The sequence below is a fragment of the Oncorhynchus kisutch genome, linkage group LG2, assembly GCF_002021735.2.
Source record: "Oncorhynchus kisutch isolate 150728-3 linkage group LG2, Okis_V2, whole genome shotgun sequence".
Lineage (NCBI taxonomy): Eukaryota > Metazoa > Chordata > Actinopteri > Salmoniformes > Salmonidae > Oncorhynchus > Oncorhynchus kisutch.
The window spans coordinates 28,645,549-28,671,113 of NC_034175.2; the positions used below are offsets into that span (position 1 = coordinate 28,645,549).

The 25,565-nt window shown below is 44.4% G+C and overlaps 1 protein-coding gene across 4 annotated transcripts in view; it reads left to right on the forward strand.

The window, feature by feature from the left end:
- Nucleotides 1–11,149: 11,149 nt before the first annotated feature.
- The window catches only part of mms22l (MMS22-like, DNA repair protein), a 36,833-nt gene continuing 22,417 nt past the window's right edge, over nt 11,150–25,565 (forward strand). The window contains exons 1-13 of one of the 4 annotated variants that reach the window (XM_020452660.2): nt 11,150–11,441; nt 11,694–11,961; nt 13,192–13,317; nt 13,442–13,494; nt 13,705–13,792; nt 14,003–14,180; nt 15,138–15,231; nt 15,447–15,577; nt 21,574–21,687; nt 21,829–22,005; nt 22,245–22,307; nt 22,406–22,525; nt 22,695–22,930. In XM_020452660.2, the coding sequence (XP_020308249.1) occupies nt 11,786–11,961; nt 13,192–13,317; nt 13,442–13,494; nt 13,705–13,792; nt 14,003–14,180; nt 15,138–15,231; nt 15,447–15,577; nt 21,574–21,687; nt 21,829–22,005; nt 22,245–22,307; nt 22,406–22,525; nt 22,695–22,930 (1,556 nt within the window). In that variant the 5' untranslated portion in view covers nt 11,150–11,441; nt 11,694–11,785. The remainder of the gene's footprint in view (nt 11,442–11,693; nt 11,962–13,191; nt 13,318–13,441; nt 13,495–13,704; nt 13,793–14,002; nt 14,181–15,137; nt 15,232–15,446; nt 15,578–21,573; nt 21,688–21,828; nt 22,006–22,244; nt 22,308–22,405; nt 22,526–22,694; nt 22,931–25,565) is intronic. The other 3 variants (XM_020452686.2, XM_020452668.2, XM_020452696.2) reach the window with 3 other exon arrangements.

Genomic DNA, 25,565 nt, shown 5'->3' on the forward strand with positions numbered 1-25,565 from the left:
CTGAACTGTTGCTGGCTCACGTTAACAAACAAAAAATCTTAGAAAGAAATGGTTACCTAAATGAATAATTTTGCTTTACATTTCCTAAAAGAGTAGCTTACTTAGACTATTACATTTTTTTTTTAAATTCGTTCTTTATCGCTGCCATTTCGATGTATCCCTCTATATTCACTGAGCAATGATGAACACATCGCTCGGGTTATGCTCTTCCTCCTTCACATCCTCTTTCACATCAGCTCCCTTCAAAACACTCAACAGTCAGCCATATGAAAACGGCTACCCACACTGCTCCCCAAACTACCCCAGCGATAGGACCATCGTGGTTCAAATCTACACCATCACTCAGGCCCAATCTACAATAAGAATACCCTAGCTGAAATCAATAACATCGCCAGGGGACTTAGCCCTAGTCAATCCCTGTGTGGAGCTGGAGGAGCCGAGCCGTACAGTACGCCCCCTATGTCAGCAGGCCCCAGGCACAGGCAGGCTGAACAAGAGGCCAGATAGGTTGTGGAGCAAATGGCGTACCGGCAGCAGCAAACCGAATGCAGATGCGGCCTGGGGGCCTACTGCGACGCTGATAAAGCACCTGTACATTTTTAGAGACAAACTACTTATTTACGTCCTGCATATCGGCTTGGAAAGACTGATAACTTTCTATCCCTCCCAGGCGGAAGGATGAAAGGGCCCAGGGAGAAAGGCCTTTCAGGCGTTTAATTGATCAAGCAGAGGCCACAGGGCTTTACCAGAGATAAAAGTGACTACCACTATGCTCAGCACAATGAGGAGATCTATTTTGGAGGAGACCCAATGAAGAAGGAGAATATAGCTCATTATGCAAAGTCATTATGAGGCACTAACTATATGGGACTCATTTTTTTAAAGAGCGTTTTTAAAGGGAGTTTGTGGTAGAATTGAACATGATTCCCAGAGGTCAGGCTATAGGTCACGCAACACTGCCAGTGTTGTAGACTTGTTACTGTACTCAGTACAATTAAAAGACTTTAAAAAACAATGCTGCTCATTCCTTGAGCACAACATATCTGTAGCTCCCCTGTTAAGCATGCTTCCTTTCCGAAATCATCTCTTAAATGGATTGTGTTGCTCAGTGACTTAGTATACAATCATTTTGAGATGATAGGGCATGACATTTAAAACAAGTAAACAGGGGGGGAATTCTTACATTGTTTATTGCTCTGAAAATACTGGCATGTGACCGATGCATTAGCAAAGCATTTGCATTTTTGTACCATTTCAGAACCAGTGGGTAGATTTAAAAACACGGAATCCTACGTACTTCCTGGAAAATAGGGTTGAGAACCTTAACCCATGGAACTGCGGTTTGATCCATTCTGAATGTGCCACATTCAGTTCTTCCATCCTTAAAATAATTCTGTATCTCATAGTAAAATGTTGAGTTCCGTAAACCTCTAAGGACCTCCTTCCTTATTTTCCTTGTAACATGACGAGCGAGGTTCTGCAATTACAATTAGCAAACTTTCAGAAAATATTGCTAGGTTTTTACCCCATGTGACATATCTGGGTTTTACTTTGCTGAGAGCCAGTTGACCGGTCAGTTTGCCCTACTGGAAGAAATGGAACAAGTTAACTCTTCCACCTTTAACTCCACCTCTAAGGCCTCCTTCTGGGGTTTGCCTCCTGGCGTGGCCTTGTCTTTGTACTGCCTGCTCGGTATTCCCAGAAACATTGCAGTTATAGTCGTCCTCCGTCGGACCAAGATCTATCCAGTTTGAGCCGGAAACTGATGTTGAACTCGGCTGCATCTTTACCCTACCTTTGCGAATCTACAACCTAGTCTTCACCTGGAGCCTGGGTCTAGTGCTCTGTCAGCTCAACATGTACTTTTTCTACTGCAGTATCTGTACCGGTCTGCTGACTGTCACACTTCTGAGCATCCAGCGCTACCTCCAGGTAGTGCATTTCTACAGCTGGGCCAGACTGGGAGTGGCAAAGGAGAGGGGGCTACTGGTTGTACTGTGTTGGGGCAGCTGGGGTCCATCCCTGATGGGGTAATGGTGCGGGATGAGAAGGAGGGTGATAAATGGATGGGTCCGGTGCCAGTATGATTTTGCATCAGACGCTGAGCTGGTGGCTGTGTTGCTCCTGCAGACTCTCCTGCCGTTTGTAGTTCCTTTCTTCATCATGGCCACAGCCTATATCCACCTCCGGCAAAGGGTGAACCAAACTGCTTTCTTCAGAAGCCCCAGGACGACCCGATTAGTGAGCCTCATCGCTGGGTCCTTCATCATTCTATGGACTCCTCACCGTGTCATGAATGTGCTGGGAGTGACGGCCATCTTGGCAAAGAATAAGGCTCTGAGAGTGTTCTGGGAGGACAATTGTAGGATTGATGGCTCTCTGGTTTTCATCAACAGCTGCTTGGATCCATTCCTCTATGCCTTTGCCCCAAGAAACACCCAGAGAGCACAGAGAAGTGACAGTCAGGTAGTGACCAAGAGTAGTCATAATCTGTAAGATTTCAGGTCACTCATTAGTAATTTCAACTATTGAAATATTCCCCTTGATACAGGCAAATATGACATATAAAATACCTTATTGAGATTTGCACAACAGTACTAAATTACAATAACCACCCCAGAAAACAAAGGACATGTAAGCATTGTTTATGTTTTTGTAAAGCTTAAAATCATGTTTAAATATATTAATATTTGGTCCTGTCGTACGTACCTACAGTACACGTACGCTACGGTCACAAGACGCAGGCCTCCTACGCAAACAGCTGGAGGCAGGGCTTTCTCCTATAGAGCTACATTTTTATGGAATGGTCTGCCTATCTATGTCAGAGAAGCAGACTCGGACTCGACCTTTAAGTCTTTATTGAAGACTCATCTCTTCAGTAGGTCCTATGATTGAGTGTCGTCTGGCCCAGGGGTGTGAAGGTGAACGGAAAGGCACTGGAGCAACGAATCACCCTTGCTGTCTCTGCCTGGCCTGTTCCCCTCTTTCCACTGGGATTCTGGCTGACTGGTGCTCTTCCATTGCATCCCTAGGAGGGATGCGTCACTTGAGTCTCTGACGTGATCTTCCTGTCCGGGTTGGCGCCCCCCTCTGGTTTGTGCCGTGGGGAAGATCTTCGTGGGCTATACTCGGCCTTGTCTCAGGGTAATAAGTTGGTGGTTGAAGATATCTCTCTAGTGGTGTGGGGGCTGTGCTTTGGCAAAGTAGGTATAGTCAGATGGGGCCACAGTGTCTCCCAACCCATCCTGTCTCAGCCTCCAGTAATTATGCTGCAATAGTTTATGTGTCAGGGGGCTAGTGTCAGTCTGTTATATCTGGAGTATTTCTCCTGTCTTATCCGGTGTCCTGTGTGAATTTAAGTAGGCTCCTAATTATCTCTCTCATTCTCTTTCTCTTTCTCTTCTCTCAGAGTACCTGAGCCCTAGGACCATGCCTCAGGACTACCTGGCCTGATGACTCCTTGCTGTCCCCAGTCCACCTGGTCGTGCTGCTGCTCCAGTTTCAACTGTTCTGCCTGCGGCTATGGAACCCTGACCTGTTCACCGGACGTGCTACCTTGTCCCAGACCTGCTGTTTCGACTCTCTCTCTCTACCGCACCTGCTGTCTCTAACTCTGAATGATCGGCTGTGAAAAACCAACTGACATTTACTCCTGAAGTGCTGACCTGTTGCACCCTCTACAACCACTGTGATTATTATTATTTGACCCTGCAGGTCATCTATGAACGTTTCAATATCTTGGCCATGTACTGTTATAATCTCCACCCGGCACAGCCAGAAGAGGACTGGCCACCTCTCAGAGCCTGGTTCCTCTCTAGGTTTCTTCCTAGGTTCCTACCTTTCTAGGGAGTTTTTCCTAGCCACCATGTTTCTACATCTGCATTGCTTGCTGTTTGAGGTTTTAGGCTGGGTTTCTGTATAGCACTTTGTGACATCGGGCTGATGTAAAAAGAGCTTTATAAATAGGCTTGACTGATTCATTGATATTGCTTTCATGCCCCAAAATATTTTTGAGATGATTTGGGCATGATATTTAAATCAGACTTCCATTGCAAACACTTCCTTCTCTGTTGAAAGTAGAAGAGAGAGTATTTGGCAGGGGTGTTGTGTTGTTACACATCAGTTTGACATAACTGTTTGGTAAGGTGAGGAGTAATCCAAAATGATGGTGGATTAATTTTCTCTTTTATGCTTATGCTGATCACTTAAATGACTGTGGATATTGGGATTCACACTCACACCCACACAGTTATAGCTATAGCATGAGGTTGTTTCCATAGCCTGTGTAAGATGTGTCACGCAGACAAACAGGGTTATAATAGAACGCACTCATCAGTTGCCCCAACTAATTTCTCCGTCAACATGCATTTTCATCCACATGTCTCCCATGTTGGTTGCAGGAGGACGTCAGTTCACTAACAAGTGAAAAAGTACTTTATTTCCAAGAAACAGTTACTGTTTCCCTTTAACATGACACAATTCCAGGTTAGTTGATCAAGCAGAGTTCCATAAAATTCCAGGTTAATTGATCAAGCAGAGTTCCATAAAATTCCAGGTTAATTGATCAAGCAGAGATAACAGTAAGTGACTACCTCTATGCTCAACACAATGAGGAGATATTATTTGGAGGAGACCAAATGAAGGAAAATATAGCTCATTATGCTAAGTCATTATAAGGTACGAACTACACGGGACTCTTTTTTTTAAAAGCATTTTTTTAAAGAGAGTTCATGGTAGAATTGGACATGATTTTCACAGGACAGGCTATAGGTCACACAGCACTGCCAGGGTGTTAACTTGTAGACCAGACTTGTTACTGTAGACATCAGACTTGTTGCTGTAAACATTTTAAAAAACAATGCTGCTCTTGAGCATGACAAACAGTATCTGTAGATCCCCCGAGTGTCACACCCTGATATGTTTCACCTGTCTTTGTGATTGTCTCCACCGCCCTCCAGGTGTCACCCCAGATCTTCCCCATTATCCCCTGTGTATTTATACCTGTCTTCTCTGTTGTCTGTTGCCAGTTCATCTTGTTTGTCAAGTCAACCAGCGGTTTTCGTCTCAGCTCATGTTTCTCCCCAGTCTCTCTTTTTCCCGACTACTCTGGTTATTGACCCCTGCCTGCCTTGACCTGTTATTTGCCTGCCCTTTTGCCGTAATAAACATTGTTACTCCGACACAGTCTGCATCTAGGTCTTACCTTCAAACCTGATAGTATGAGCCATGCCTGACCCAGCAGACCCGGGCCAGATACGCGACGCTATCTCCTCCCAAGGAGTCATCCCGGGAAGTCCCAGTTGCCGAGAGAACCAGAGGCTTCCCGACCTTCCCTGAGAGTCGCCGAAGACGGCTGAGTCACCGCTTCCCGAGCCTATGCAACTAGGTAGAGCTGTGCTATCGCCAGGGGAATGGCAATACAGGATCAACACAAAGAGTTGTCTGTATTGCGGGATTCTTGGTCATTTTGTGTGTCCTTTAAAGAGATCAGGCTCACTGGTAGGAGCGAGTACTCTGGTGGGCCATATGCTTCCCTTGCTCACACCCCTGTTCATGCCATTCTGCTGTGGGGAAGCCAGTCTAAATCTGTCTGGGTTCTCATTGACTCTGGGGCCGATGAGAGTTTTTTGGATACTATCCTGGCTTCCGAGCTGAACATCCCCACTTGGTCCCTCTCCACTCCCATGGATGTTAGAGCACTGGACAGGCGCTCAATATGCCTGGTCACTCATATTACCACTCCCATCAAACTACGATGTCAGGGAATCACAGTGAGACTATTCAATTCCTGCTCATCAAGTCCCCTCATCAACTGGTCTACTGGTGCCATCAGTGGCTGGAGGCCGTTCTGCCACGCCCAGTGTCTGAAGTCAGCTCAACCTGCCCTGGGGCGTCTTCCTGGGGGCTCGGAAGGTGCCCCGGACCTCTCCGCCATTCCCGCGGAGTACCAGGACCTTCAGTAGGTGTTCAACACTCCAACCGGGGACGACTTTACTTGCTGTCAGGACCGGAGACCAAGGCCATGGACACCTACATTGTGGACTCCTTAGCTGCAGGATTTATACGCCCTTTGTCCTCTCCCTCCGGCGCAGGGTTCATCTTTGTGGAGAAGAAGGACAAGACCCTCAGCCCGTGCATCGACTACCAGGGACTCAATGACATTACGGTGAAGAACCGCTACCCGTTCTCACCTATCTCCTCGGCCTCCGAGCTGCTCCAGAGGGCCACTGTGTTTTCCAAGCTGGATCTATGGAACGCTGGTGTGGGTCGGAATACTCCCGCAACACCCTTCCCTGATCTGCCATGGGCCTGTCTCCTTTTGAGTGTTCCCTGGGGTACCAGCCCCTGCTCTTCCCCGAGCAGGAGGAAGAGGTTGGCATTACTTCTGCCCAGATGTTCCTTTTGCTCAGGAGCCTGGTCGGCCCTCCTCAAGACCACCTCCTGGTATCGACGACAAGGGCAGATGGTATGGCTATCCACCCAGGATCTGCCCCTCTGGCCCATTGCCAAAATGATTAGCCCCTCCGCTGTTCATCTTCTATTTCCCCATACCCTTTGTATACATCCCACCTTTCATGTGTCCAGAGTTAAACCCATGTCTCACAGCCCTTTGTCTCCTGTTTCCAGGTCCACCCCTCTCTTTCATCTCATCGAGGGCCAACCGGCTTACACGGTGAGGCATCCCTTGAAGGTTCGACCTCGGGGCAGGGGGTTCCAGTACCTGGTTGACTGGGAGGGTTATGGCCCGGAGGAGAGGTGCTGGGTCCCCGCCAGGGACATCCTGTACCCAGGCCTCATCACATCCAGTACCTTTCCCCCATTACTCTGGTTACTGACCCCTGCCTGCCTTGACCAGTTGTTTGCCTGCCCTGTTGCTGTAATAAACATTGTTACTCTGACACAGTCTGCATCTGGGTCTTACCTTTAAACCTGATACAGAGCCCAGTATGGGGCAGTCAGACAGTGGCGGCAGCTATGCTTTTAGCAGCACGCTGAGCCCCGTTACGGTGGTGACGTGACCCGGATCGACAGTTGGCCTTCTCTCAATGGTCGGGGTTGCTCGCTGTCTAGCGAGTTTAGAAGGGGTGAATGTAACGGAGTTAAGAATGTACCGTAAGCTCCCTCCACACCTGTCTTGAAATGTCGTCGATGGAGCCATCCAAGGGGTCCCTTTTGTATGGCTCAATTGGTTTGCACAGTGTCAAGAAGGACGGTTACCTGTGTTGTAAAACAGAGGATACTTGGTTCGAGTCCAGCATAGGGTAGTTAAACAGTGGAGGAAGCTAAGCTGTTAGCAGCGCCGTAATGGGGGTCAGCGTGCTGATAACAGTTTAGCTTCCTCTACTCAGGAGACACTCTTATCAGTTGCCTCAACTAATTTCCACATCAATACGCATTTTCTCTATGCATCCCCCAGTACTCTCTCCCTCTCCCTCTCTGTGTGTGTGTGTGTGATTGTGTGGGCAGAGACAGGTGTGCTGGAGTCAGAGCAGACACCCACCAGCTGCAACCTGTTCCATAATCAAGACCTCTACAAATACTCAGCCCTGCCATTTCCACGCTGCCAGATCATAATCTCTGCTCAGTCAGTCTACGCTTCTAGCTATTTGTTACTTTTCAGATCCTGTTTCCCTGCCTGACGCTGATATCTTCTCCGCTACAGTTCTGCCCGATCTGACTCTGGTCCCTGTCTCCTGTCCCATGTCTCGTCATCCTGCTACTCTGTCCTGGATTCCCCACTCTACTAATCCCTTGGATTCCCCCTGGACCTGCTTACCGTGTCTCAACCCCTTTCGCTCCAGCCTCAGCCTCATCACCAGGCCTCCAGCAACCCACCCAGCTTCCCCTGACCTGCACCAAGGGGGCAATACAGTAGCCCTATATAATAAATTGCACTAAATATTGCAATAATAATAACTAATAATAATCAAATCAATGCCGTTTCCAGGCCAATATTATGGTGAGTTAATAAGAGGCAGCTAGGGGGCAGTTATGTCAGTCACTGTCACTCAATTAGTCCATGTCAGCTAACATTTGATAGATTGCTAGGTAAGTTAGTCTAGCCAACTATGAAAACCTTGTAGTAATCATGGCCAAATTACTGTCTGGGCACGCAAGGCACGCATGTGCCCAGGAGCCCTGACCTCAAGGAGGCCCCCATTGGTTGTGTTAGTCATTCTCACTCAGACATCATATGAACATGGCATAAGTCATGGCAAAATGTGTAGAACTGCAGGAAATGAGCTTTAAAATGGCAACATGTTTCTCCATCCAATGGCAAAACGTATAGAACTGCAAGACATTTGATGAAAAACTGAAAAGAATTATCTCTACCCCATAGAAAAAATGTGTAGAATTGCAGGAAATTAGTATTAAAACTGTAACGTTTTCTCTCTGTCCCATGGAAAAAGGTGTGGAATTGCATACATTTTCTTTAATGAAACTGTAAAATGTTCCTTTTGCTGCCAAATGTTTTTCCCAGAAAGTGGGCCCCCCTTAACAAATTTCGCTTAGGTACACCAAAAAATTGCCAGAAATGTCCCTGAATAAAATGACATAATTGATCTCACAATAAAACTACAGAATTCATCTCACAACTGATCATCTCACAACATAATGGACCATTTGGAAAGAGTTAAGTTACCCACTTCCTTGTAGGAAGGGGATTTATTAATATACACACGTTGAAATTGCCCTCCCCTCTCTCCAAAGAAAGGTTAGCAGAAATGATGGAACCTACCTTCACATCCAAGACAACTCTGTGTGCTTGCTTTTGGGTCTGGATCTCTTGATGTTATGTAAAACATATTCGTTGCCTCACAAAGCAAACAAATCCAATTCAATGTCTCTCGGTCTTCTTTATTGTCTCTACCTGTGGTGTATAGGGGGATATTCATAAAAATTTGCCCAGTGGTATAAACACACGGTTGTATGTAGACTTATCTAGCCTATAGATTCCCTAGTTCTCGAGCATGTATCCAAACGAAAGCGAATTAAATCCCGTCACAAACTACTCCAGCAAACAACAACATTCTGCTTCTGTCTAAAATTATTTTTGAAAATATGTGAATATGCATTTGAATGCAAGCGTGGTGAGATGGCGAGACACCATTTCGCATAGGCAGATCTGCATATGGAAATTAGGGTTAGCCTGGGTCCAGTTTTATTTCACTGTTGTACTGTTTTTAATGAGACGGGGACACCAAGAGACGGACTGTCGGGGAAGGAATGGCATAGGACGTGACTTTCATACAAGGCTACAAATGACATACAAATATAATGCATTACATCAACTATACCAGGGATATTGTCAACTTTGATGGAGGTGGGGGCCAGAAAAACGTGAACTCATCATGAGGGGCTGCAGTTGCTCGAGGATGTGTGTATCCACATCTGCATAACCCCCGACCCCACCACACCAAACCACGTTGCGAGAAAACAATTACCATCCCCCTGTAGTTGTTTTTTAAGTTTTAGTTAATTTTGTGCAATTCTACACATTTTGCCATGGGACAGATATGTTTTTGCAATTTCTCTGCAATTCTACACATTTTGTCATAGGGTGGAGAGAAATATTTGTTGTTTTTAATATGATATCTGAGAGAGTTTGACTAACAAAATCAATGGGGGCCCTCGGATGGTAATTCGACCATGATTACTACATTTAGATAGCTGGCCACTAGACTAATTTACCAATATAAAAATGTTAGATGACATGGGCTAATTCAGTGCTGGGGCAGCAGGGCAGCCTAGTGGTTAGAGCATTAGACTAGTAACTGAAAGGTTGCAAGTTCAAATCTGAGCTGACAGACTGTAAACTCTCGGCTAGCTAGTTAGCGGTGGTGCGCGCTAAATAGCGTTTCAATTGGTGACGTCACTTGCTCTGAGACCTTGAAGTAGTGGTTCCCCTTGCTCTGTAAGGACTGTGGCTTTTGTGGAGTGATGGGTAACGATGCTTCGTGGGTGACTGTTGTTGATGTGTGCAGAGGGTCTCTGGTTCGCGCCTGGCGAGGGGACGGTTTAAACTTATACTGTTACATTGGTGCCGTGACCTGGATCACTGGTTGCTGCGGAAAAGGAGGAGGTCAAAAGGGTGGTGAGTGTAACGGATGTGAAACGGCTAGCTAGTTAGTGGTGGTGCGCGCTAAATAGCGTTTCAATTGGTGACGTCACTTGCTCTGAGACCTTTAAGTAGTGGTTCCCCTTGCTCTGCAAGGGCCCTGACGGTTTAAAGTTATACTGTTACACAGACTCATTTCAAACATCTCCAATCCAAAGTTAAATCTAGAATTAGCTTCCTATCTCGCAACAAAGCATCCTTCACGCATGCTGCCAAACATACCCTTGTAAAACTGACCATCCTACCAATCCTCAACTTCAGCAATGTAATTTACAAAATAGCCTCAAATACCCTACTCAATAAATTGGATGCAGTCTATCACAGTGCCATCCATTTTGTCACCGGAGCCCCATATACTACCCACCACTACAACCTGTACGCTCTCGTTGGCTGACCCTCGCTTCATACTCGTCTCCCTCACTAGCTTTAAGCACCAGCTGTCAGAGCTGTCAGAGCAGCTCACAGATTACTGCACCTGTACATAGCCCATCTATAATTTAGCCCAAACAACTACCTCCCCCATAATGTATTTATTTATCTTGCTCTTTTGCACCCCATTATTTCTATCTCTACCTTGCACATTCTTCCACTGCTAATCTACCATTGTTTTACTTGCTATATTGTATTTACTTCGCCACCATGGCCTTTTTTGCCTTTACCTCCCTTATCTCACCTTATTTGCTCACATTGTATATAGACTTAGTTTTCTACTGCATGTTTGTTTTACTCCATGTGTAACTGTGTCGTTGTATGTGTCGAACTGCTTTGCTTTATCTTGGCCAGGTCGCAATTGTAAACGAGAACTTGTCCTCAACTTGCCTACCTGGTTAAATAAAGGTGAAATAAAATGTTAAAAAAATAAAGGCGTATCATTATTTTGTAATCTTGTTTTTTTAAATCAATCGAATGATAACTGTAAAGTATTTGCTACAATTTAACAGCTACGTCACTCCTCTCGACAGAACTTCGGACCAATTATTCCGGAGATATCGGTCGCAGTGCCGACTTTGCGCATGCGTAGCTCGTGTGCTCCTTTTGCGCGGGAGAGACAGGCGGAAGTGAAAACACCAGACAGCGTTCAGAGAGGATTCCAAGATTTCATCTGGATTTAAGCTAGCTCGTTAACCACACCAAGCTGTTTTTTTTTTTGACTTGGCGTTTCATTTAATGGTGTAACTGCAGTTTATTCAACAGTGCTGCTAATGTAGGTGTTTTTGACGATGTTATTCTCGGCAGGGCATAAAGTCAAGACTCAGAGTAACTGCTACTGGTAGTGAACCACGGCGCAGATAGAACAAGGAGTTAGTTATACAAATCAAACGTTAGTATTTCAGGGAACTGTAACGTTAGCTAGCTAGCTAAGTAACGTTAGAGGTTGGCCAACATTAGCCCTGTAAGATTACAAGGTTAACTTGGCTAAATACGTGTACGTTTTTATAGATGTGTTGTTTAATTGTTTATGTTGTCATTTGTATCGTTTCAAAAACGATTATATTGATACAACATTGATTGTCATTCCCTGCACGTAACTTACTAACAGTAAGCTCTAACTATGAATTGTACACTTCCCCAGCCCTATTTATCATCTTCCCAACCAAAGTGCCATGGCCAGACTGTTGAAATGACAGACTGTGTCTTTAATGTCGCTTCTCTAAAGTGAAGACAATGGAAGAGGACATCAGCCAGTCGCTGACCCCGCCGGTGTCACCTTTCGCAGGGGAAAGCCAGTGTGAGCTGACCCCAGCCCTGCCACCCTGTTTCTCCTGTGCATCTGACCCGGGTCGGGATGACACCCGGCCACTGTCATCTGAGGGTTATATTGGCAGGGGCTCCCTGAAACGGTAACGTCTCTATGAGCACACTGCTAAGGCATATCTTGACAGGCTAATATCATACTGAACAAAAATATAAATGCAACATGCAACAATTTAAAAGATTTTACAGAGTACCAGTTCATATAAGGAAATCAGTCAATTTAAATGAATTATTACGATCAGAAATACTCCTCAGTACTCCTTTATTCAGTGTATAATCTACTGTATAAGAGTACAGAGACATTACATTAGGTACTTGTCATGGTAAATACAGAAGGAAAGTCCCGCCTACTTCATGGATCGTGTCCCACAGTGTTTTTGAATGGACTTCAAGAATATAAAATCGAATTAATAAAAAAGTGGTTGTTTAAGATGTATGTAAAATTATATTAGTATTTGTGGATTAATTGACTTCTACCTGATGCCTTTCATGAAGATTTCTGTTTGATTGAGTAAATTAATCCACTAATACAAATATAATTTTTTACATATCTTAAAGGACTACTTTTGTATTAATTGGATTATGTGTTCTTGAAGGCCATTCAAAAACACTGGGACATGATACATGAATTAGGCGGGACTTTCATACTGTATTTACCATGGCGATCGGTGTTTTGTCATGTGTCATGTGGCAAGTGCCTAATGTAATGTCTCTACTCTTATACAGTAGAGTAGATTATACACTGAATTAAAACAAGTACTGAGGAGTATTTCTGTCTGTAATAATGTATTTAAATTAACTGATTTCCTTCTATGAACTGGTACCCACTAAAATATTTGAAATTGGTGCATGTTGCATTTATATTGTCAAGATTATATTGTCAAATTCATGAAAACGCAGTAATTTAACATATGTAAAATTATATTAGTATTTGTGGATTAATTTACTTCTACCTGATGCCTTTCATGAAGATTTGTGATTGATTGAGTAAATTATTCCAAGAATACAAATATAATATATATCTTAAATTACTGTGTTTTCATGAATTTGACAATATATTCTTGAAGGCCATTCAATAACAGGACATGATCCAGGAAATAGTGGGACTTGCATACCGAATGTATGCAAGTCAAAGTAACTCAGTAACTCAAACGATCGTCAGATTGGACAGCTGACAAGAGTGGACAGAAATAATAATATGTTAACCTTGTTATAATACAACAGAATCATTACCGACAATATTGTTTGAGGGAAAACTCCCTGTCTTCAGTGTCTTTTAGGCTGCAGCAGATCTAAGTTACTATTGTCTTCCATAGGCTGCTGTTACGTCTGGCCCCAGCCCCTGCAGACTACGAAGATGACACAGTGGATATCTTTGGTTTCCCATGGGTGACAGAGACCGCTCTGGTGGAATCGACCAAGCTTTTGTTTGGCCTGTTCAGGTGGGAATACAGCCAGATCATGTGGAGTGTCATTAATTTATTTCAGACTATGTAGAACTGCCTCACTGTCTCTCATTCTCAGGGTTTTGAGGTCAGTATGTCACAATTTGTTGTCACCTTTCAGGCAAAAGCTTCTTAAATTAGAGACCCTGGTGCAGTCCAGCTCTCATGACTTTGGTAAGCTAACTTAATGTGTACCTTGCTGCTCATGGTTTTGTGAGGAGTTCATAAGTTGACATTTGATAAAGCTTTGTGGTAATAACCAAGTGTGAAGTGATTAGATTTGGTTTGGTGGTGGTTGGATTTTTTTTCTTCTGGGTTGTTGTAATGGGGAAATCTTGTACTGTTTTCGTTGTACTGTATGTACTTGACAATGCTATGTTTCAGGCCAAGCCAGCAGCCTCCATTATGAGGCAGAAGACCTTAGGCAACAATGTGTGCTGTTTCTCCAATATGTCAAAGTCTTCCTATACAGGTAATGCTGCTGGTCAGTTATTACTGATTCTCACTGACTGTTCCTGGCCTAGGGCATAGGCTATATTTACTAGGCATATACATATACATATCTAGTTCCAGTAAAACAGTGTAAGGATTTGTTTTTTGTTTTAAAAGGTCAAAGGATCAGCATTCAGGTCTGAACACCTGACTTTTCTGTGATTCCCTATGTGACCTCTGCACCCTGCAGGTACCTGGAGCCCACCTGTTCCCTGGAGGAGGGCCCCTGTCACCCCTATGTGGAGCTGGAGGCTCAGCTACCCTCTGCTCTGCTGGAGGAGCTCTTTGGGGTCACCCTCCTCATAGGGCGCCTCAAAGACCTGCCAGCCAACATCCAGAGTGCCCTCACCATACAGCACCAGGGCAAGGTAGCCCCCCCACACACACACACACAAAAAGCATGAATATTGTGAGTGAATACCAGACCTGGTTTCAAATATGTGTATTTGAGTATCTGGTATTTAATATACTTTTTCTGTGTATTTCAATATTCAAATACACAGAATATTCAAATACACAGCCAAAAATCCAATTATTTTTATTTGAGTATTTGAAGGTAAAAAACAAATAGTCTGCCAAATTGTATTTGACAGTATGTTCAAATACTTATTTCAATTTGACAGTATGTTCAAATACTTATTTCAAAGGCTATTTTCAAATACCTGGGTTAAATGCATGAGAGTGTATTTGAGTCAGTGGATTTAAGTTTTTTTCCAAATACATGAAAATATTCAACTACTTGTCTTGTCAAAGAAAATATATCTCAATACTTACTTCTGTTGTGGAAATTCTACACAGGGACACTCAAAGTCAATCTTAAATTAATCATTTTTTATCATCAGCGCCCTGGAGAGGTTCCAACCAACTCAATTCACCAAGTATACATGTCGATCAGGAGCTCTACCTGGGGAAGTCCCGTTAGTTCTCTAATATACTGCAGACAAGTTATATTTGCATGATTTAGCTTATTCATCATTCATAATTAATTAATCATTAACATTTGCTTCATTCATGTGACTGACCAATACTGGGTCATGCATGTGGCAGACCCTACGAGGCAACACCCAACACCCCAGGAGGGTTCTTGTCTAAGCGGAAACCTTGAAACTGAGATATCTTTTGTTCTCAAATCAAGGGCCTGGGCGTACTGCCAACTTGCAGATAGTGAGGATTCGTTCAATTAGTTACATTATTAGAAGAGCACATACATAAAATGTTCCTTTACATTTTGTAAATATGTGAAAGTAATTTAGATATTTGAAAGTATTTGAACCCAGGTCTGGTGAATACACCCTGGTATGCTTTTACTGTATATCTCCCCTCAGCTGTTTCCTCCCTCCTGGCATTTGTTACACCTCCACCTGGACATCCACTGGTCAGTATTGGAGATTCTCCACCTGCTGGGGCAGAGGATGCAAGGTATGTGTTGATTTTCTTGTTGTTATTTAGGATCTCGTCTAACCTATCGTAGGGTAATCTTCCAAGGCAAAACAAATTGCATATGCAGTACTGTAAAAATCGAAAACGGATCTGAATACACAATATGAAGAGAGAAAAATAAATTAAGTTGAGGCTGGTATTGTCAGTGTATTGTAGGTCTACTGCATTCTTATTTGTCTGTTTGACCTTTGCAGGTCAGGTGGTGTACGCCCACCAGTTTGTGAACCTGACAGGGGAGAATCTGACCAACAACAGCCTGTTTGAGGAGCATCTCTGCAACCTGCTCTCTGACCTCACGGGCATGGCCATGGGAAAATACAGCAAGGTACTGTGCATGGGGTTATACGTGTGTGTTGTGTTCCTTAACAACACTAACCATTGAGTAAGCCTTGAGGCAAACCCCTTAAGAATGTTCCAGGGGCACCACACTATGGCTGACGCTGTGCTCCCATCTCTCTGTGGGTGGGTGGTGTATTGTTGTATTTTATTAGGATCCCCATTAGCTGTTGCAAAAGCAGCAGCTACTCTTCCTGGGGTACACATGAAACATGACATAATACAGAACATTAATAGACAAGAGCAGCTCAAGGACAAAACTACGTAAAAAAATCAAATGTTTAGGGCACACGTAGCCTACATATCAATGCATACACGCAAGCTATCTAGGTCAAGTAAGGGAGAAGCGTTTGTGCCATGAAGTGTTGCTTGAAACCAGGTTTGCTGTTTATTTGAGCAATATGAGATTGAACGGAGTTCCATGCAATAATGGCTCTCTATAATACTGTATGCTTTCTTGAATTTGTTCTGGATTTGGGGACTGTGCCCTCTGATTACAATGATTACGAGCAAGACGTACCGCTCTGTTCTGGGCCTGCTGCAGCTTAACTAGGTCTTTCCGTGCAGCACTGGACCACACGACTGGACAATAATCAAGATTAGACAAAACTAGAGCCTGCAAAACTTGCTTTTTTCTGTGTGGTGTCAAAAAAGCAGAGCATCTCTTTATTTCGGACAGACCTCACCCAATCTTTATAACCATTGCATCTATATGTTTTGACCATGACAGTTAATGCCAAGTAATTTAGTTTCCTTAACTTGTTCAACAGTCACGTCATTCATTACCAGATTCAGCTGAGGTCTATAGAACGTAGAGAATTTATTTTTTTACCAAATACAATACTCTTAGTTTTAGAAATGTTCAGGACCAGTTCATTACTGGCCACCCATTCTAAAACAGACTGCAACTCTTTAAGGGTTTCAGTGACTTTATTAGCTGGGGTTGCTGATGCTTATATGGTTGAATCATCAGCATACATGGACATGCATGCTTTGTTTAGTGGCAGGTCATTTGTAGAAATAGAAAAGAGTATAGGGCTTAGAGAGCTGCCTTGCAGTACACCTCACGTTACATGTTTGACATTAGATAAGCTTCCATTTGAGTTCTGTTAGATAGATGGCTCTGAATCCATGATATGACAGGTTGAAAAGCCATAACTTTTTCTTCTTTTTTTTCAACAACAGGTTATGGTCAATAATATCAAAGGCTGCTTGAAATCTAACAGTGCAGCTCCCATAATCTTCTTATTATCAATTTCTTTCAATCGTCATTTGTGTCAGTGCAGTACAGGTTGAGTGCCCTTCTCTATAAGCATTCTCAAAGTCTGTTGTTAATTTGTTTACAGAGAAATAGCACTGTATTTGGTCAAACACAATTTTTTCCAACAGTTTGCTAAAAGCTGGCAGAAAGTTTATAGGTCTGCTGTTAGAACCAGTAAAGGCTGCTTTTACCACTCTTGGGTAGTTGAATTACTTTGGCTTCCCTCCAGGCCTGAGGACAGACTTTCCTCTAGGCTCAGATTAAAGACATGACAGATAGGAGTGTCCATAGAGTCAGCTACCATCATCAGGAGCTTTCCATCTAAGTTGTCAATGCCAGGTTTTGTCATTATTGATCGATAACAATAATTTGTCCACTTTTCCCACACCAACTTTACAAAATTAAAATATGCAATTATTTTCTTTCATGAATTGTTTTCTTGGTTCACAGTTCGTTGTTGGCCACTTTGCCAATTAAGTAATCAATATGCAGTAAGTCTGCCAGTCGGATGTACATCCAGACTTATTAGCCACTCCTTTTGCCCCATCTCTTTGAACCAATTCCTCATCAATCTATGGAGCCTTAACAGTTCTAACAGTCAGTTTTTTAACATGTGCATGTTTATCAATAATAATAATAATAAATTCATCAAGTGCAGGGTCTGAATGCTCCTTATTAATCACATCAGACCAACAACTATTTTTTAACATCATCCACATAAGAGTCACAGCAAAATCTTTTGTATGATCTCTTATACACTATTTTAGGCCCAGCTGTTGGAACTTTGGCTTTCCTGAATATAGCTACTATACTGTGATCACTGCATCCAATGGGTACGGATACAGCTTTAGAACAAAGTTCTACGGTATTAGTAAAAATGTGATCGATACATGTGGATGATCTTGTTCCTGTAGTGTTTGTAAACACCCTGGTAGGTTGATTAACAACCTGAACCAGATTACAGGCACTGGTTACAGTAAGAAGCTTCCTCTTGAGCGGACAGCTTGATGAAAACCAGTCTACTCAAGTCCCCAAGATGGTAGACCTCTCTGTGTACATCACGTGTTATTTCTTACATTAGTACCCCAGGTCATCTTAGGTTTCATTACATACAGTCGAGAAGAACTACTGAATATAAGATCAGCGTCAACTCACCATCAGTACGACCAAGAATATGTTTTTCGCGATGCGGATCCTGTGTTCTGCCTTACAAACAGGACAACGGAGTGGATTCCATGCAGCGACCCAAAAAAACGACTCAGAAAAAGAGGGAAACGAGGCGGTCTTCTGGTCAGACTCCGGAGACGGGCACACCGTGCACCACTCCCTAGCATTCTTCTTGCCAATGTCCAGTCTCTTGACAACAAGGTTGATGAAATCCGAGCAAGGGTAGCATTCCAGAGGGACATCAGAGACTGTAACGTTCTTTGCTTCACGGAAACATGGCTCACTGGAGAGACGCTATCCGAGGCGGTGCAGCCAACGGGTTTCTCCACGCATCGCGCCAACAGAAACAAACATCTTTCTGGTAAGAAGAGGGGCGGGGGCGTATGCCTTATGGCGAACGTGACATGGTGTGATGAAAGAAACATACAGGAACTCAAATCCTTCTGTTCACCTTACAATTCCTCACAATCAAATGTAGACCGCATTATCTACCAAGAGAATTCTCTTCGATTATAATCACAGACGTATATATCCCCCCCCAAGCAGACACATCGATGGCTCTGAATGAACTTGATTTAACTCTCTGCAAACTGGAAACCATTTATCCGGAGGCTGCATTCACTGTAGCTGGATATTTTAACAAGGCTAATCTGAAAACAAGACTCCCTAAATTTTATCAGCATATCGATTGCGCAACCAGGGGTGGAAAGACCTTGGATCATTGTTACTCTGCCCCGCCCCCTTTTCGGAAAAGCTGACCACGACTCCATTTTGTTGATCCCTGCCTACAGACAGAAACTAAAACAAGAGGCTCCCACGCTGAGGTCTGTCCAACGCTGGTCCGACCATGCTGACTCCACACTCCAAGACTGCTTCCATCACGTGGACTGGGATATGTTTCGTATTGCGTCAGATAACAATATTGGCAAATACGCTGATTCGGTGTGCGAGTTCATTAGAACGTGCGTTGAAGATGTCGTTCCCATAGCAACGATTAAAACATTCCCTAACCAGAAACCGTGGATTGATGGCAGCATTCGCGTGAAACTGAAAGTGCGAACCACTGCTTTTAATCAGGGCAAGGTGTCTGGTAACATGACCGAATACAAACAGTGCAGCTATTCCCTCCGCAAGGCTATCAAACAAGCTAAGCGTCAGTACAGAGACAAAGTAGAATCTCAATTCAACGGCTCAGACACGAGGCATGTGGCAGGGTCTACAGTCAATCACGGACTACAGGAAGAAATTCAGCCCAGTCACGGACCAGGATGTCTTACTCCCAGGCAGACTAAATAACTTTTTTGCCCGCTTTGAGGACAATACAGTGCCACTGACACGGCCTGCAACGAAAACATGCGGTCTCTCCTTCACTGCAGCCGAGGTGAGTAAGACATTGAAACGTGTTAACCCTCGCAAGGCTGCAGGCCCAGACGGCATCCCCAGCCGCGCCCTCAGAGCATGCGCAGACCAGCTGGCCGGTGTGTTTACGGACATATTCAATCAATCCCCATACCAGTCTGCTGTTCCCACATGCTTCAAGAGGGCCACCATTGTTCCTGTTCCCAAGAAAGCTAAGGTAACTGAGCTAAACGACTACCGCCCCGTAGCACTCACTTCCGTCATCATGAAGTGCTTTGAGAGACTAGTCAAGGACAGGAAAATAACCTCACACTCAACGTCAACAAAACTAAGGAGATGATTGTGGACTTCAGGAAACAGCAGAGGGAACACCCCCCTATCCACATCGATGGAACAGTAGTGGAGAGGGTAGCAAGTTTTATGTTCCTCGCCATACACATCACAGACAAACTGAATTGGTCCACTCACACAGACAGCATCGTGAAGAAGGCGCAGCAGCGTCTTTTCAACCTCAGGAGGCTGAAGAAATTCGGCTTGTCACCAAAAGCACTCACAAACTTCTACAGATGCACAATCGAGAGCATCCTGGCGGGCTGTATCACCGCCTGGTACGGCAACTGCTCCGCCCTCAACCGTAAGGCTCTCCAGAGGGTAGTGAGGTCTGCACAATGCATCACCGGGGGCAAACTACCTGCCCTCCAGGACACCTACACCACCCGATGTTACAGGAAGGCCATAAAGATCATCAAGGACATCAACCACCCGAGCCACTGCCTGTTCACCCCGCTATCATCCAGAAGGCGAGGTCAGTACAGGTGCATCAAAGCTGGGACCGAGAGACTGAAAAACAGCTTCTATCTCAAGGCCATCAGACTGTTAAACAGCCACCACTAACATTGAGTGGCTGCTGCCAACACACTGACACTGACACTGACTCAACTCCAGCCACTTTAATAATGGGAATTGATGGGAAATGATGTAAATATATCACTAGCCACTTTAAACAATGCTACCTTATATAATGTTACTTACCCTACATTATTCATCTCATATGCATACGTATATACTGTACTCTATATCATCGACTGCATCCTTATGTAATACATGTATCACTAGCCACTTTAACTATGCCACTTTGTTTACATACTCATCTCATATGTATATACTGTACTCGATACCATCTACTGTATCTTGCCTATGCTGCTCTGTACCATCACTCATTCATATATCCTTATGTACATATTCTTTATCCCCTTACACTGTGTATAAGACAGTAGTTTTGGAATTGTTAGTTAGATTACTTGTTGGTTATTACTGCATTATCGGAACTAGAAGCACAAGCATTTCGCTACACTCGCATTAACATCTGCTAACCATGTGTATGTGACAAATAAAATTTTGATTTGATTTGACATACACGATCAAGCATTCCACACATATATTATTTAGATACTGACTGTTCACACTTGGTGGCCTATACCAACACCCCAAAAGAAAAGGCTTTAGATGTGCCAAGTGAACCTGCAACCACAACACTTCAATAACACTTGACATGAGATCTGTAAGCATTACAGGGATATGGCTCTGAATATACAGCAACACCTCCCCCATAAGCATTTCTGCCTCTTCTATAGATGTTATATCCTGTATTGCTACTGCTGTATCATCAAATGAATTATCCAAGTGACTCTCAGAAATAGCTAGTATATGAATGTTATCTGATGTTAGCAAGTTATTGATTTCTTGAACCTTATTCCTAAGGCTACATATAATAATAGGCTATTTTCAGCCCTTTCCTTGGTAGCTTATCAGAGATGGACATAATAGTGAAAAGAGCAAACAAAGCAAGTTACAAAAAAATAAAAATACATTCAGCAGTCCATTAATCAATTGGTGTGGGTGCTGCGGGGTTGAAGCTACGAACCCATAGGCTTGGCCCTCTCATCCCTTCCAGGCTTCTGTGAGGAAGGGTGGACAATGAGCCTGTCATGGCGGATGTAAGCAATGTGGTTGTGTCTAAGAGTTGGGTGTGAAGAAAAAGAAAAAAAGAAAATTCCTAACAACTTTTCATATGGTTATAATACTGCCTGGAAAGGGTGAAATCGATAGGTAATTTAAAACCTACAGGCAACATTTACATCTCCGTAAGAGTTGGTAGCCTCTTCCGAGGGTATTCCTAACTCTTTCCTCTGTTCTAGGTAAGGCCTACTGAGGCCCTGACCAGCCATCACTACTACTGCACCTGCACTAAAGAGCTGTGGATACTACTTATACACTTACTGGAACACAGGAGCAAAGTGTTACACACACAGGTGAACATACACCAAGTGTGAACGTGTGTAACTCTATGATTCGGTGACCATTTGGATTTTATCTGCAATTAATCAAATTTGACATAGTGTTTGTATTTACAACTGTGTGTGTGTGTGTGTGCACGTGTGTGTTTCCCCCAGTCTTTCTGGAACTACATGAACACACTGCTGCAGTCTCTGATCAGTGGCCAGCCTGTAGCAGAGCAGTACGGTGTGCTCCCTACACACTGTAAAGACCCTCTGGGCTTCACCTGGTGGCTTGTCACTCACTTGGCTGAGCTGGGACAATACAGCCGCAACGGGGCCTTCCAAAACGGGGTAATCTACCTGAGATTATGGGGCTATAAGGAGGGATGTCCTAAACTGTAAAGGGGTGTGATTCCCCCCCCCCCCCCTGATTAATCAGATATGGCTGAACTTCTGAAATGTGTCTTCCATTTATAGTTGAAACGGTCAAAATCCTGATTTGTCCCGATCGCATCCCCTGCAGTTTTGACTTCTTGCTCAAGCGTATTAGACTGTGTTTTTGTTGGTAATATAATGCTCTGGTCTCACAGAAACAGCTGGAGGATAACTGGAGTTTTGTGTGTGAGCTGCTCAAGTCCACCTGTAACCCCAAGGTAGGCTCTCGCACAAAGGGGATATGGGTTATGGACGGGTGCATGGTTTCTGTGTACAGTTATCATTTGTTTTGTTGATTGATCTGTGTGTGTTGCAGAGAGCGCTACAGGAGGACCAGATCAGAATGCACGTCCACTGCTGCCTGAGTCTGTCTCTGCTATGGAAACCTAACAATGGCACTGTCGCCACACTCTGGGAGTACTACAGCAAAAACCTGGTAAAGAATACCTCTAACACACCACTCTTAAACATGGACTATATGTCATGTACAGTATGTTTGATGTGTATGAGATGTTATGTCTATTATATACAGCAGAGTTATGTGCCCATTAATCCCCCCCAAATATCCCAATTACATTCTCCCCTCCGTCTCCCCTTCCCTTCAGAGCGGTTTGTTCACAGTGCCCTGGTTAGGGGTGTCGGGGCTCGGCAGCGTGAGCAGAACCCCCCTGGCCCTGTTGGACCAGGCCCGAAGCTGCTGCTCCCCCTCCCCCCTTCGTTCCTCCGGCCACACCCAGCTGTACCGCTCAGCCAACTCCTTTCAGATCTTCCTCAGAGTGCTGGCTCTCTACCTGGCCCAGGAGAACGCAGGCGGCGCCCCTTGGAGGCAGATCAAGGGCAGGTGAGGCGCGCGTGTGTGTGTAGGGATGGGGTACAGAAAAGGAGGCCAGTTAAACCCCTACGGTACTCTTTAAATGGAGCTAAATTAGTTTACTTCAATATTATGTTGATACAAAATACAGGTGAGTCCACATTCACAGACACGACTCTCTGTGCCTTGATCTTGACGTGCCTGTGCATGTGTGTGTGCCTGCCAGGTGTGGCACAGCCCCTCTCTGAGGCTTTGCTATTTGCTCAGACTCCCAGGGAGAGCAGGTGTCTCAGGAGGAACCTCCACCTGCCTCTCCTCTCCTCCCAGTGGAGACCAGCCTAGTCCCACTGAGCCCCACATAAAACCCACAGCTGTTTCCCAAACTCCCCCAGTTATGGCTCCTCTTTCTGGGGGAGACCAAATACAATAAGCCCATGGATCCCAACATCAGAACGTGGCCTGGGACGAGCCCGGCTGGGCGCTAGCGAGGAGGATAAGTCCGCCTAATGACTTCACTCTGTCTGGAACGTGCTCAGCCGCTCCGCAGACATGAAGGCTAATTAGCTAACGAGCATGGCGGTTAATTCCCCTTAACGAAGCCGTGTTGGTTTCCAACACGGATGGGGGTGGGCAGCGGCAGGAAGGTTGCTGGCAGGGACCGGACTGGGCTGGGCCTGGTCCAGATTAGAACACCCCCTCTCCCTCTCTCTCTGCTCCAGTTCCCTCGAGAAGAGCCGGGCGTGCTTACGGCGTTCCGGCAGCGTTCCCGCTGGCTCCGTGGGAGGCCTGTGGTGGCTGCATTAATGGGATCGACTGGGAGAGCGCTGATCTCTTATGCCGGGAGTCTTGAGCATCTGCTCGCCTCCGGAAAAAGCTGTCCAGGATAAACAAACACACAGACGGACTGTTTGTCTGACAGACAGAAAACACAGGAAAAAGCCTCCCAACCTGTTACAAACTATAAATCCATTTCCCACTGCTGTTTTTCTTTTCTCTAACCACTAGGCAGGTAGCCTAGTGGTTAGAGCGTTGGGCCAGTAAACCAAAAGGTTGCTAGATCGAATCCCCGAGCTGACAAGGTAAAAATCTGTCGTGCTGCTCCTGAACAAGGCAGTTAACCCACTGTTCCTAGGTCATCGTTATAAATAGGAATTTGTTCTTAACTGACTTGCCTAGTTAAATAAAAAATTAGAAATGTACCTTCTGTCTCTTTCTCATCTTTCCCTTCTTCTCACTCTCTCTTCCTGCCTTAGGTTTTTGCCACATGTATACCATCCATATACCTCTCTTCCTCACCTTTTTCCTTCTCCTCTCACTCAGTCTCTCTCTCCGTGTAACATGTAGCAGAACTTTAGAACCAGTCATGGTTAGGGCTGTTACGGTGACTATATTACCGTCACGAGTCATGACCGCAGTCAAATTCCGGTCACGGTAACTAAGCTTCTCCAAGCTCTGATGGTCATTAGCAAGTTTGGTAGGCTACTAACTGCCCGGTCGTCAGCACTCTATTGTACCTCGATTCACTCTGACATCAATGCAAAAGTGATTGAAAATCAAATCAAACACTTAATGAGAGCTCATGTTGCTCAAAATAGGCTATGCAATTGCGTGAGGACATCGTTTTGATGGCCTCTTAAAAAGAGGATCTCATCAGCTTTCTATAGGCTAGGCCTCTATTTATTTCTCAACTTATCCTAATATTTAGCACATCGCTTCACTTTACAACAGGAATATAGCCGACCTTGCGGGCATGAAAATGAACCACGGGAAAAAAAAGCGTCCTCCATTCGCTATTTATCACGGTGCGTGATAATAGTCCATTCTAAATCAAAACTAATTTCACACATACAGTACCAGTCAAACACACATGAAAGTACAGTACCAGTCAAAAGTGGACACACCTACTCATTCAAGGATTTTCTTTATTCTTACTATTTTCTACACTGTAGAATTATATTGAAGACATCAAAACTATGAAATAACACACATGGAATCATGTAGTAACCAAAAAAGTGTTAAACAAATCAAACATATACAGTACCAGTCTCCTTCAACATAGTCACCCTTTGCCTTGACAGCTTTGCACACTCTTGGCATTCTCTCAACCAGCTTCATGAGGAATGCTTTTCCAACAGTCTTGAAGGAGTTCCCACATATGCTGAGCACTTGTTGGCTGCTTTTCCTTCACTCTGCGGTCCAACTCATCCCAAACCATCTCAATTGGGTTGAGGTCGGGTGATTGTGGAGACCAGGTCATCTGATGCAGCACTCCATCCCCACTCTCTTTCTTGGTCAAATAGCCCTTACACAGCCTGGAGTTGTGTCATTTTCCTGTTGAAAAACAAATGATAGTCCCACTAACCAGATGGGATGGTGTATCACTGCAGAATGCTGTGGTAGCCATGCTGGTTAAGTGTGCCTTAAATTCTAAATGAATCACAACAGTGTAACCAGCAAAGCACCATCACACCACCTCCATGCTTCACGGTGGGAACCACACATGCGGAGATCATCCGTTCACCTACTCTGCGTCTTACAAAGACAGTTGTTGGAACCAAAAATCTCAAATTTGGACTCATGAGACCAAAGGACAGATTTCCACTGGTCTAATGTCCATTGCTCGCGTTTCTTGGCCCAAGCAAGTCATGTCAGAACAAAAACAAAG